The sequence below is a fragment of the Centruroides vittatus genome, unplaced genomic scaffold, assembly GCF_030686945.1.
Source record: "Centruroides vittatus isolate TY-2023 unplaced genomic scaffold, ASM3068694v2 contig_5, whole genome shotgun sequence".
Classification (NCBI taxonomy): Eukaryota; Metazoa; Arthropoda; class Arachnida; order Scorpiones; family Buthidae; genus Centruroides; species Centruroides vittatus.
Genome location: NW_027122286.1, coordinates 1,315,614 through 1,329,711, shown reverse-complemented (window position 1 = coordinate 1,329,711; position 14,098 = coordinate 1,315,614). Strand labels below are relative to the sequence as shown.

Below are 14,098 nucleotides of genomic sequence, written 5' to 3'. Positions count from 1 at the left end.
TGTTGAAACAAATAGTATATTCGGTCTCAGGTGGAATACAGAATATTCTGCCAGGAGTGGGCTGAATAGCCGAATATTTGGCCAAACTATTCGGCTTGATTAACGCACGTACAAAAATTGGCATGCAAACCACATTATGGCAAGGACTCTGCTCTCTATTGGTCCGCTGTCACTACGCTTCACTAATCGCATTAATTCTTGACAGTTGTAGCGGACAGACAAGAGTGGCATGGCAGTATGTGATAAATAGTGATATCAAATGTGGATAACAATGAAATGACCTACACATGTAAACAACGGAAAAAGAACAGAGAAGGACTGCGAAGTGAAAATGTGAAATAAATATGAAATTGAGTTGATAACATAATTGAGCAAGTCAAGGCAGCCTATTGGTGCGAAATTCGTGGCCGTCAATGCCAAATAATTGTTCTCATAGACTTTGGAAAGCTAAATGCTTGTAATGAAAGTCACTTATCATGCATGGGCGAAAGCCTGGGGCCGTTCAGGCTACCAAGCTGTCTCGAATCTGTGAAAGCATAACTGTGACTTATACTGACATCCTATCTGTCTCTTTTCTCTGTTATCACCAGGCTATGAGTCATGTAATTGTAAAATGGGAAATCTACGACAGAAAAGTGACGAATCGAAAGTATCGTGTGCACACATTATGATGTATGCGTAGACATATGTGGACTACAGCGATAGAGGAAAGAGAAAGGGAAGAGCAAAGACAAGCACTTAAAAAGAAGGATAGGCAGGGTCAGACTCTCAGATGTGCAACAATTCTCGAACGAATAGATGTGTACATGTGCTGATCTTTGTAATTATAAATTGTGAATACACGTAACTAATATTTTGGTTTTTATTTTGTGCAGGTTATAAGTTAGAAATAAATATAAACAAGCAACACTAACCCGATAACATTAAATCTAAATACCAAAATGATTAATTTACTGTGTTTTTGTTATTTCTTACCCCTGTTTTTAGGCATTCGGTATTCGGCCGAATAGCAAAAAATAGGCCGAATACTGAATAGTAACCGAATATTCGTTGCATCATTAATATTTATGCATTTTTTCCAGTTTTATTTTCTTTTTTTTTTAATTATTTACATAACTAATATTGAATTAATTTTTCTTTTTATGATTTATAAATAAAAATAAATAAAATTAAATAACAAAATAAAATTTAAAATTGCAGATTTCGTGCTGTTGCTTTCTTGGGTGATGAAGCATTAGCCGAAGCTTGGGATAAAACAAAGAAAGATGCCAAGAGACAAGCTGCAGAACTTGCTGTTCGAAACTTGGTAGCAAAAGATGGTCTTGGAAAATGGGGCAGTCTATCTCCTGGTGTATGTATTTCTATTCTCTTTTTTATTTTTGAATATTTAAAATTATATATCCCTAGATATTTGTTAATGTTTTAAATTACTTTTAGATTCTGAAATCTTAAATTCTTGCAAAAGAATAGTCTTACCTGCTTATTTCTGTTATGTTATATTTGTCTTATTTGTGAGAATCGTGCTGCTATTTACAACAAAGCTCAAATTATTATTGATCTATTAATTCTTAATGTATAATACAAATACTTAATTTTCAAGATGCTAGTGGCAAACATAAATAGCCACATTTTCTATCTTCTATTTACTTGCTTTTATTACATCTTCTATCTTTAATATACAATACAAACCTGTTTTATGACCAAATTGATTATTCGTAAACTCTTAAGAGAAATGTTGTAAATCAAATTCACATTTTTTACAGTTTATACATACACTTAATGCCAAATTATAAAAATAACACATTAAGTAAATTGTCAGTGTTAAGAGCATTTATAAACATAAAATATATATGCAAATACTTTGAATGATGTATTATCATTCATCTTCATCTGGTAAGAACATAAAAGAAAATGAACAGAAAGTCTGTTTAGAATTTTATGGATACAGAGGTTAATCACACGGTTGTACTCGAGGAAATAATAGTTCGAAACATCTGTGATTTAGTAGTGATGATGGTTGGATCCGTATGAACTTCAGAAGCCCTCAAGTAAACGGTTTCACAAGACAAGCGGGAATCCAATGTAATTTACAGTGATGCTACACCATTCAACTTCTTTAATGTATTTTTTGATGATGAACTTGTGGACAGGATTGTTGAAGGAACAAACAGGTATGATGATAGTTTGATGAACTGTGACAATTTACGAGAAAATAGTCCTATAAAAAAAAACTGGAAACCAACAACAAATCCAGAAATTAGAGAATTTATAGGACTTATCATGGTCACAAGTATCATTAGAAAACCACACCTAAGTATGTACTTTACAATTGAAGATGTTTTTTCTATACCTTTTTTTTTTTTTTTTTTTTTTTTTTTTTTTTTTTTTTTTTTTTTTTTTTTTAGTGCAATGTTAAGCAACCACTTTCTGCTTTTATTGTCATGTTTGCATTTTACAGACAATAATCAAGCCTCAGGTGGTGGTGATAAACTGCCTAAATTATGCAGTGTGATCGATCATTTTCACCACAGGTTCAGATATGCTTACGTCCCAGATGAAAATGTGTGTATGTGTGTGTATATGAAAGTCTTATGTTATGGAAAGGCATACTGGGATTTAGACAGTATATACCTGGGCAAGGTGAGAAAGTTGTGCTTACCTTATTAGAACCGTTGCTTGGTAAGAATCACAAGGTTTTTTTAGACAGGTTTTTCACTTCACCAACATTAGCAAAAACACTTCTGGATAAACAAACATACGTACGTTGAACTGTGAACAAAAATCAGATTGAAATGTCACACAATTTTCCTGATCGTAAATTGAAAGAAGGGGAATTTTTGACCTGTCAGAAAGATGAATTGTCTGTGTTCTGTTGGAAAGATAAAAGGGATATGACAATTCTAAGTATGATGAGTAACAATGAAGTCTCAGATTCTGGTAAACGTAACAGATCAGGAGATACAATAATGAAGCTGAATTGTGTTTTAGAATATAATCAAAATGTGTGTGGAATTGATCTGTGTGATGGAGTGATACACATTTATCCGTGCATGAGTAAAATGGTGAAATAGTATAAAAAGTGTTTTTTCATATGCTGTATATTGCACTATACAATGCTTGTGTTTTGTATCACCAACATACAAAAAAAACAGATGACAATTCTTGATTTTTGTATGTCTGTTATTAGAGAAGTGATTGAAAAGTTTCACACAAGCAGACATGTAGCCTGCTGCAGTTGACCGTCACATGAAAATTTGTTATGTTTATCCAAACAGCATTTTCCTAGTTTTGTACCAGCAACAGAAAAAAAAATCCAAAGAGTTTGTAAAGACTGTTTAGCAAGCAAAAAGCGAGTAGAATCACATTATCAGTGTGAGCAATGCTTCATTTCACTATGCGTCGTTCCTTGCTTTGAGATTTATCACACTAAAACTAACTTCTGAAGTAAAATTTTTTGTTTTTACATTTCCTAATATGTCTGTTTTGTCTATGTAAAATATAAAGTAATTTGGAATGATACAATAGCCACAATTATTATTTTTCTAAAACGTGTGATCACATTAGGCATAACATCAAAAGAAATTCAACGTGGGGTGACACGTGATGGAGAAAATATTCAATGTCGGATAGGTTAAAAATCACTAAAAAGTATGGTTTTTGAGCATGCAAGGAAAAATTTTTCAATTTATGCTCTCTTAATTTAAAAATATTAAGAGAGCATAAATTTAAAAAAATTTTCCCACATGCTCGAAAAACATAACAAACTTTTTAGTGATTTTTAAAGTTTTGAATAAATATGGAAGAACACATTTCTAAAAGCATATAACATAACATTTGCTAAAAATACAAATTGCCATAAAAAATAAAAATCAGTACAGTGTGATCCAAAATATATTCCAATATTGAAAGTCAAAATAGGTCAATTGATTCCTCAGGTCATAGTTGTGACAAAAAGTTGACAACAAATGGATCCATATTGGAAGTTTTCTCTTTTTTTAAAATCTGTACAGCTTTGCATTTTTATTCATCTAGATCAGTCAAACAATTCTTTGTAAGCTCAGACTTTAAATTGCTAGTGTCAAAGTCAAGAATTTTGTTTTCTGCAAGAACAGTGATTACATACTTAACATATATGAATTTCTCAACAATCTGACTGGTGTTATTGGAGTGTGGATCTGTCAACTATCATTTTAAGAAAGATAAGAAAAGTCATTGCACTTCCTGTTGTAATGTCAACATTGATTGGACTGTTTAACTCACCTTTGAATGTAGCTTGTTCCAGATTATTCTTTGAGGTAAAAACTTGCAAACCAGCTTGACCCTATGCCTGTTAGTAAAAAATGTACTCATTCCATATACTTTTTAGAAAAAACTTTATCTAAGCTAATACATTCTTTAATTTCTTGTTCCAGCCTTATGGTTTTATTTGCTTTGGAGGCAAGATCAGTTATCGACAACATGGTAGGGTGCTTACCTCTAGAAATGTGTTGCTTTTTTAAAATTGATGTTTCTTTATACCTGTTTGTTTTTTTATTTTGAAGCTGTTATAGTGATGAATGCCCTACTGCTTAAGAAAGGGTTTACTGTACAAGTGCTACATATATGAGAGAGAGGTCTTCTGTTAATAACAGATAATAATTACTTTTGTTTTAGTAATAAATTTTACTTGCAGAAACAAGGTGTTTCCATAGGTTCTCCTCTATCTGCCATATTGACTGAATTAATTATGAGGAATGTGGAATTTAATATCTCCCCCCCTCCCCTCTCACAATTTATTATCCATTCCTCTATATTCAGTATGTAGATGATGTCTTGCTTGCCTGGAATAGTTCAAGAGAAGTTGTTACATTTCTATACAGATATTATCTTCTGTTAATTCATCTATAACTTTTACCGAGGAAGATGAAAAGGATAGCAAAATTGATTTCCTAGACCTTTACATTAATAGAATGCCTAAGGAAATATCCTGTTTTTCATAAATTCAGCTTGACCCCCTATATCATTCCCTCTACATCTTTTCAATTACTTTGTACATGAATGCAGTTATATCTGCTCTCATGTGCAGAACTTAATTGCATCTGTCCTCCCAACTTTTGATACAAAAAGAACTGCAATTCATTGCTATGAGAGTGAGTAGGGAAGGGTAATTTTGCATTAAGTTTAACTATGTCAGTTCTTTAGTCCAAAGACTGCTTTTCCCTCCAAACACCTTGTACTGTACACCAAAAATAGATCTAGTATTTGCACAACCATCCTTTCCTTAGGATCTGTTTTGTTTCATATTTTCAGAAAATACAGTTTCATCTTGCCACTCATACTGCAGTTATTCTTATGAAGAATCCTTTGTAACAACTGGAATAAATATGCCCATTTAGAAAGATCTGGTATTTATATAGTGGAACTATGACATCTGTAGATGGGTTGAAACTATATTACATAGGAGTCACCATAAGAGAGCTTTTTGACCGAAAAAGTTTTGGAACAAAATTTTAATCTTGTATGATTGGAAGCATTATTACTAAAATAATGTATGGACAAAGAATGATATTTATCTGTTCATCCCTATGTGACCTGAGGGTTGGCACCTCTTTGATACCTTGTCAGGACTGACACCACCATGTCTCGGTTGATACAGGAGCAATGATGGCAATATAGTTTAGGTTAAAAAGTAGGTCAAGTCTGTGGCTACGTGCATGAGTAACCGGGTTCTAGATGTAGATGGAGAGAGAGAGCCTGACGGAAGTAAAATACTCAGACACTAAAGTTAACAAGTAAATGATTGTTTAATTTTAATGAAAAGGTGTACATGATACAATATACAAGATATATATTGTGGTATATTGATTTAACCTATCTATCGAACGGTCTTGAGAGAGAAAGAGAGAGTTTACAATTATTTGTAAGTCGGGAAATACCTGTGTTGATGATTATGCTTCTTGATTTAAATTCTGTGAGGGCTCGAAGGTCTAGGGTCTTGTTTGGATTTGGATCATTTGGGACAGGTCTGGATCAAGAAAGTTCTTCTATGCTCAGTTGAGAGTAACGTGAAAATCCGATAGAGTATGATTGGCACTGACACAGGAAAATTTCGATAACTTTAATTCTAGAGGGATGGACGACGACTGCTTGACTGCCTGTTTGGTATTATATTAAAATGATGAAATTAGGACAGCACGTCAGAAGGTCGGGTGAAAGTGTCTTTATCTATGGTGAGAACTTAAAAGGAGATATATTCCTGAGTGTGAAAGTTGACAGATAGTTGACAAAGTTGATGTTATGATAATAAATTGTTTATGTTAAAGTCCAGATTCTCACACCTATATATAGCAACTATGAACTCCTATAACAAGCAACCCTCAACCTCCCAGACCTTTGAGTATCACTTTTTAAACAGTTAAAATCTTAATTTGTGGCACTATGTACCAATTTAAATTTAAAACTGTTTTTAGGTATTCGGTATTCAGCTGAATAGTGAAAAATAGGCCGAATACTGGGTAGTAACTGAATATTCATTACATCACTATTAAATAATGTTATCCACAACCCTGGGTGTCAAGTGTAGGGAGTTACACAATGACATTGACACAATAAAGAGAGACTTCCAGATATATAGTGTTCATATGGAATGGCTGTTATGTGCCACAGGCTTGCAGGAGATGTTTTTACTAATTATTAAAAACAATTATTTCTGTTTTAATGGTAACATTTATTTAAAAAGGCAGGAAGTGCCCATGAGCATGCCTCTCTCAGCTGTATTGGCTGAATTAGTCACAAGGACCATAAAGTTTAATTATTACATCCCTGCTTATCATATGGTGTCCTCTTTTCTATTTGTGGACTATTGATGATGTACTGTACTTCTGGCTTGGGAGGGTTCTGCATATTTGGATGTGACACATTTATTCATACATGTACAATATTTAAGATTTTAAATGTAGCCATAGTGCTGTGGATTAGTACAGTGGTACAGGGGTTAATGTAAGTTTGCATATTCTATCTCTGGTTCCCCTAATATCAGTTTTAATTATGCTATTGATGATAAGTTACTTTTAAATACTGTTTTTATTTTAATTTGTTTATAAGATTGTCTTTTTGGAACAGATGTTTTATTTATTGACACATCAAATTGAACAAATTACTGTTTTCAATTGAGATATAGTGCACTTGATACCATGCTTCAGGTACAGTACATAGATTTTTAATAAGTTTACTTTGAATAATAATTAAATAAACCAATTATTTTAGAAAAAATTACAATAATTTTAAAACGTTTTTGAAACTTTACAAAATCATTATTATAAATAAATATACTATTCATTCATTAATTTCTACTGAAACTACTAGCAAAGCTATAAAACTTATAGTATAGTATTTAAAATTTTAGGCATTTTAAATACTATGCTATAAGATAAGAACACAGAGGCATATGATTTAACTATAAAACTTCTATTTAGATTTGAATCTAAGTTACAGTTCATTTAGATTCATATTAAGATGAAAAATTTTTTAAATTGACAATTTAAAAAAACTGATAATAGTCGCATGAAAAATTTTTTTCTGATCTTATGACCATATTTAAATGTTTTCTATAAGTATTTCAAATATTAAACTGTGAAACAAGTAAAACAGCAAGGCCGTATTTGGGACAAGACTGTCTCGGAGACTCACTTCTAAGCGGGATCACTTCAATGCTCACGACGGGTCTTGTTCTCATTCTCCAATCATCTTTGGTATCGCTAGTTTTGAGCACAATCATTTAAATTTCGCCGGCCACAGTCACCACCACAAGATCTTCCATAATGCATTTTCATTGAAATTAATCTATCGAATGTTGAAATTTCTCTTCGTTGCATGACGCCCCAGGTTGAATTTTTGTCAATGTAAAAATTTCCCATTTTTGAAAAAAATGGTGGCTATTGCATTGTTTGCAATTATTTTTTTTATTGTTCGCAAATGAAGTATATATATATTAATAAATGTAAAAAAAAAAAAAATAATTCTATTTTGTTTGGAAGTTAGTTTTAATATAAAATTATAACGACGCGCCATCTAGTTTCAAAAAGTTCCGATGATGAAAAGAGATATCTTTGGTCAATCGGTCAAGGTTAGCATGTGGCAACCAGAAATGTGGGGAATAACATGGACGTAAATGGGTTTTTTCAAAGATTCGTTTGTCAAAATTTGATTTAGCAACATTCGCTTTTCGAACTTCCCAACACACGTTTGTCAAAATTCAATTTCACAATATTCGTATTTCCAACTTATCAACGAGCAATGCATGTACAAATCTTGCACTGCTGCCTGTTTGTAGAGAGTGTTGCCATTTTGTATTTTATTGTGTTTCAGTTCTCGGTCTCCTGACTACCTACAAGTCTGGTTTTTTTAATATGTGCATAATTTGGGCACCTAATACTCTGTGCCAAATTTTAACTCCTGACATATACTTCTTCATAGCTCTAAGCTGATAAGACAGCAGGACGTACGATTTTATAAACAAGACATAGTCTTGTCAATAAAGCTAATTAGTCATGGAAAAAATACAAAGCTTAGCACAATGTACAAAATACAATAAAAACAAAATTACTTGATTTAAATAATCAAAGAAATTTCATTCAGAAGTGTTTTTGGCTTATAATCATATCATTAGCGTATTTTGAAATTAAGTGATGTGAAACTTTTTAACTTCTGTATTCTTAATATCTGTGACCTTTACTCTCCATGTAAGTTGATGTCTTGGTTAGAAACCAAGAACATAATCAAAAAATTTTATTTATAAATCTGAATCAAACAACTTTGTTTTTATTATAGGATGTTTTAGTTGATATGGCATCTGAATGTGTTGTTTCTAGTTCACTAGATCGCACGTTCAAATCTCTCTTGTTTTATACATTTTGAGGTTTGAAATTGTCAGATTTCAATGTGGATAGTTGTTAGGAGGGTCTTCCAAAAGCAAGTTGTGTGGTATTGCACAATAAAAAAGTTAAAGGTATCATTTTATTGCAATTTTTGTATATTTTATTTGCCTTGTACCACTACTTTGTAATTTTGTACTAATTCTGTTTCCTATAAATATAAAAATAAATGTTCTGAATATAATTCAAATATTCATTTTAATGAGGTTACAAAAATAATTTTATTATTATTATGTTATTGCTAAAATAATTATAATATAAAAAAATACTATATATAAAGTTAATTTTTATATAAAATAATGTTCAGATTATTTTATTATATATGATAAATTTAGTTTTAATATAAGCAGATATTTAAAATATGCTAGACTTTATGACTGACTATGTGGAATTCTTAGCTAACAAACAAACAGCATTTTTATTCCTCATAAATATTCTGACAATGGATTATTTTAGAAAAAATAATCCATTGTCAGAATGGATTACAAAAATCTTTGATTTTTTTTTTTTTTTTGTCTTTTATGGTCTATAAATAATACTCTGTTTATGCTTGTATATGCCACACTTTTTTTACCCTAAATTTTTTGTAAAACATTAGGATGTTGCCTATACTTGAAATAATGAATACTTTTAAAACAATTTTAAAAGTCTAAAGCAGTTTATTAGCATTAATTGTCTTTATATACCTTAGCTCTTATAATGAGTTTATTTGGAGGTTTTAGGCCTCCAGGAGGCAAAGTAAAAGAGAAAAAAAAGAGTAGAAGGGAGCTGTCTGAGGCTCCAACTAAGCAATACAGGTATACCTCAAGTTACGTTGTTTTGAGTTACATTGTTCTTGATTATACGTCATTTGTCAAAAAAGCACATGGAAAAATAAAAATCAAGTTTAAGTCATTTTATTTGACTTTACAGCCGTCCGCCACAAATATTGAAGTCGTATTATCACTAGAAAAGCATTAAAAGCACATAAAATCATATTAAAATATCCAGCATATTGTTAAATTATCATAAGAACGTTTTCAATCCCTTTTAGAGATCTTCTTCAGTTACCCATTAAAAAGAATGAAAAAAATTCGAATTCGAATTTTTTTCATATGTTTTTTCATAGTTCTTATGATAATTTAACAATATGCTGAATACTTTAAAGGCGTATAATAGATTTAATTTCTGATTTGTTTGTTCCAGTAAGCATTTATTATCATATTAAAATATGTACATTTACAGTAAATGCTAATATAATCATCATAAATCCTAGAGAACGAAACATGAAAACATCTGTGTTTCTGTGTTGTTGTCTTATTTAGTGGTTTTTAAGTGCTCATTATTGGCATTTTCTACTGTAGTTTTGACTTATGTCGCCTCTCCTGGAACCAATTACCGACGTAAGGCGAGGTATACCTGTAATGCTACAGGACTATAAAAATTATAATCATAATTATATAAATTAAAATTATATAATTATTAAAATTATCTCACATCATCTATATAAAAATTATATAGATGATGTGAGATATACTGCATTGTCTTCTGACTGAGCTGTCAACTGTGTTTGAAATGGACATGACTTTTGAAACTTTTCAACACCATTTCTCCTGGTATTAGTTTCCATAAAGCCACAATCCATCTGCACTTCTGAGACAGGGATGGTTTTCTTAGCCTTCTGGTCAGTGTCATCTCAGTTGCAGCACACCTCCAATCACAGTAGAAACCTCACACGTGAGTTTTAACAAAACACTTGATGGATATGCCAAGTGGTTGTAGCATTCCAGTCATTCCTCCTGGTATGTCACTTTTCTCTTCTCTCACATTCTTTTACATGCTTTTGGTCAGATGACCTCAGAAGCTGTCAACAACCAACATGGACTGCTGATGTAACAGTGCACCTGGATGCTGAAACTATTGGGTTCTTGGAAAGTAATTTTGTTTTTTCCATAGAAGAATGAACGCAATATTCTTATAATAAATAAATATTTTATTGAATTATATATTGACCAATTTGGTCAAATACCTGTTGTCATTGTTTCTGGTAGTAGTATGATTTCACATTCATAAAAGTTTTGATCGTTGTTTACAAAAAACTGATCCAAGTGATTTTTGACATTGTCATTTCAAGTAAATGTCTTACAGTTAAAAAAAATTTGTATAGACCAGAACAAGTAATAATCTGAGTGTGCCCGATCTGGCAAATATGGTTGGTGTGATAACACATCCCATCTAAGCTATAACAGTTTCTGACCAGTTAACAAACTTGTGTGAAATTTGGCATTATTATGGTAAAACACTACACTTGTTGTTGATCAATTCTGGCCTTTTCTGTTTGATGATATTACTCAATTTGTTTACTCGATAGCAGTACACTTTTGAATCAATTGTTAAATTGTCTGGTAAAAGCTCAAAAAAAAAATTTCTTTAAAATCCAACCATAGAGAGCATCTCTTGTTAATAACGTGTGGAACCCATATATCGAGCTTTGAAACAAAACCAATTCGTTTTAAGTAATAACAAACGGTTCAATTTAACAGATTTAATCTCTTAGTGATTTTACATGTTGTTATATGGCAGATTGCTTTAATCAGTACCTTTACTTTGTTTTCATTGGCTTCAAATGGCCATCTAGAATGTGGTGTATCTTCGATATTAAAATTTTGCAAACCAGTTTCGGCACTGTCTTTCTCTCAACACATCTTCTCCAAACATGTACCACAATTTTTTTCTTGTTTGAACAGCATTTTGATTTGTTAGTTATAAAAATGCGAACTGTGCTGAAAATGATTCTTTCGATTTTCCAAATTTGATGGGACATCAGAAAAATCAATTGTACAGAATCAAACAAAATTTTTTACAAATAAGCCTTAAAATGTCAGCTGTTGAAGTACATAATGAAAATGTGGTTTAAAATAAAATTGGCTGGTAAAAGTACATCTAATTCCTCTAGTAATAAAAAAACGAAATTACTTTCCGAACAATCCAATACACTGACATCAGTGTGATCCGAGGGTCGGTACCTCCTTGGTACCTTGTCAGGAATGACACCACTGTGTCTTCTAGGATAGACACAGAAACCTTGATGGCTGGAAATTTGGAATTCGTGTTAGTGGTCACATGCGCGGGCAGTCAGATTCGGGATGGAGGAGGGTTGAGAGACGGATTGGAAGTGAGTCACTCAGATACAAGGTTAACAACTAAAATAACCGATTTAATTCAACAAAAAAGGAATACATAAGTCTATGCTATCAAATAACAATCAAGAGAGAGTTTACAAGAAACTGCAAGTTGATATGTATACTTTGAATGCACTATATTGTGCAAACTTCTGGATTGCTGACTTGTTGTTTGGTCGGTTGGGGAGGCGTTAAATTTCTCTTTCTTGATGGCGGTCGGATATAATAATGAATAACTGGAGAACTGGATATAATAATCTGAGAAGTTCGAAGGTGTCAAAACACAGAGTATGAAATCCTTGATGATGACGTTATCTCTCCTCTTTTTTTTTGATGGGCACTTTTTCTGATGTGCTCCTGAACACTCGACGATCCCTTGTCCTTGAGTTGTTCCTTTTTATACTCCAAATCAAGTTACCCTTTTTCACCAATCATGAAATCTAGCAATTAGTTCCCCATGACACATTCAATTAGTTCCACGGGAAAGGAAACGACTCTGGGGAGAGAGATGTGATCATCCTCCAGTAATAAAATTGGAAAAACTTTCGAAAGATAGAAAAGTGAAATTTTCTCCAAATTTTTGTCAGGTCCAACTCTCTCATCAGTCAATCCATGTAGAATTCTTTAGTCATCCAGCCTTGATCTTGAACACATACCAATATTCCGGGTGGTAGTGTTTGCTGAGGACATATTTCTGAAATGCGAGCAGTTTCTCTTCATAGGTGTAGGGAACCTTCTGTGCCATAAAATGTCTTGCCCAGCCATAACTTTCCTTAAATTTAGTTTTGTTGGAAATTTTCATATTTTGAGCAATCCTTTGGGTGTTGAACTGAATCATATTAACAGATACAGAAAATCCATTTATCTGAGTTTCATGGATGTATATGAATAGATTTGTTTTCAGGTCAGGATATTTTGCTGTTTTTCACGAAATGATTGCCAATTTTGTGATGTTTTCTCAAGAGCGTTTTTTGTTTGAACTCATCGCCACATGTTTTTCATCTACGTAAAACTTCCTTTCTGCTGCTTAATTTCCATTTTTTTGTGTATAATGCACCACTTACAATTTAAACTCTGCCATATAACTCACTCTCACTTGACCCATGTCTAATGTGCACTGAGCAAGCATTCAACAATAAGCATTAACCATCATTTCATCCCTTTGGGATTTGCTATATTTCCATATACCTTTATGTCTACTCTCATCCCTTTATGGAAATCTTTGGAAAATATTTTTCTAAATATTTTATAAACAGGATGTGGCTTATACATGCATGCAGCCTGTACATCCATGAACATAGTAATTCTGGGTATAGGATTTTAAGAGGTTTTTTAAAATTTTATTGGTTGAAATCATCTTTCAGAATGACTAACATTTATTAACTGTAGGTTTAACTTTATTAATTATAATTTTACTTTATAGGTTGATGGCTTTGCAGACACTGGTCCCGACGTTTCAATGTTTGATGTTATTGCTGCATTAAGCCATAAAGCATTTAACATCAAAGTTTTAGAAGTACCTGAATATATGGGAGGAAGAAAAGTCCTTGCAGCCTTAGTTATGAAAAGAGGACGGGATGATAGAGGCACTGTTGTCTGTTTAGGAACAGGTATGTTTTCTGATGAATAGCAGTTCATTTAATAAAAGAAAATATTAATACAACAAAATTTTAAAGTCTTATTCAAAGAAATGTACAGTTTAATCGTTTATGTTTTTAATTGATCTTAATGAAATTTACTTTAGTAATTATATAAATTGATATCTGACAATTTTCATTAAATGCTGATGAGAAAATTAGAATTATTTATTTATTGTTATATTACAGTATGGGGAAAAATGGATAAGATTAAAATATATGTAATTAAATTCTTTCAAGTATAATTAAATTATATTTATCACTTAGTTAATGAATAGCTAAGTTTGCTTGATTATCTTAGCAAATGAAAATAACTGTAGGGACAAGTTATTTAGTGTGGGTAAAATAACTGTAAGGATTTAGTGTGAGGAAACTTGGAAACATGAGG

The 14,098-nt window shown here is 31.9% G+C and overlaps 1 protein-coding gene across 1 annotated transcript in view; it reads left to right on the top strand.

Annotated features, from left to right (window-relative positions):
- LOC136978208 (uncharacterized) overlaps window positions 1–14,098 on the top strand; it is a 175,635-nt gene that overhangs the window by 118,018 nt on the left and 43,519 nt on the right. The window contains exons 7-8 of the mRNA XM_067273865.1: window positions 1,201–1,351; window positions 13,497–13,683. Coding sequence (XP_067129966.1) covers window positions 1,201–1,351; window positions 13,497–13,683 — 338 coding nt within the window. The remainder of the gene's footprint in view (window positions 1–1,200; window positions 1,352–13,496; window positions 13,684–14,098) is intronic.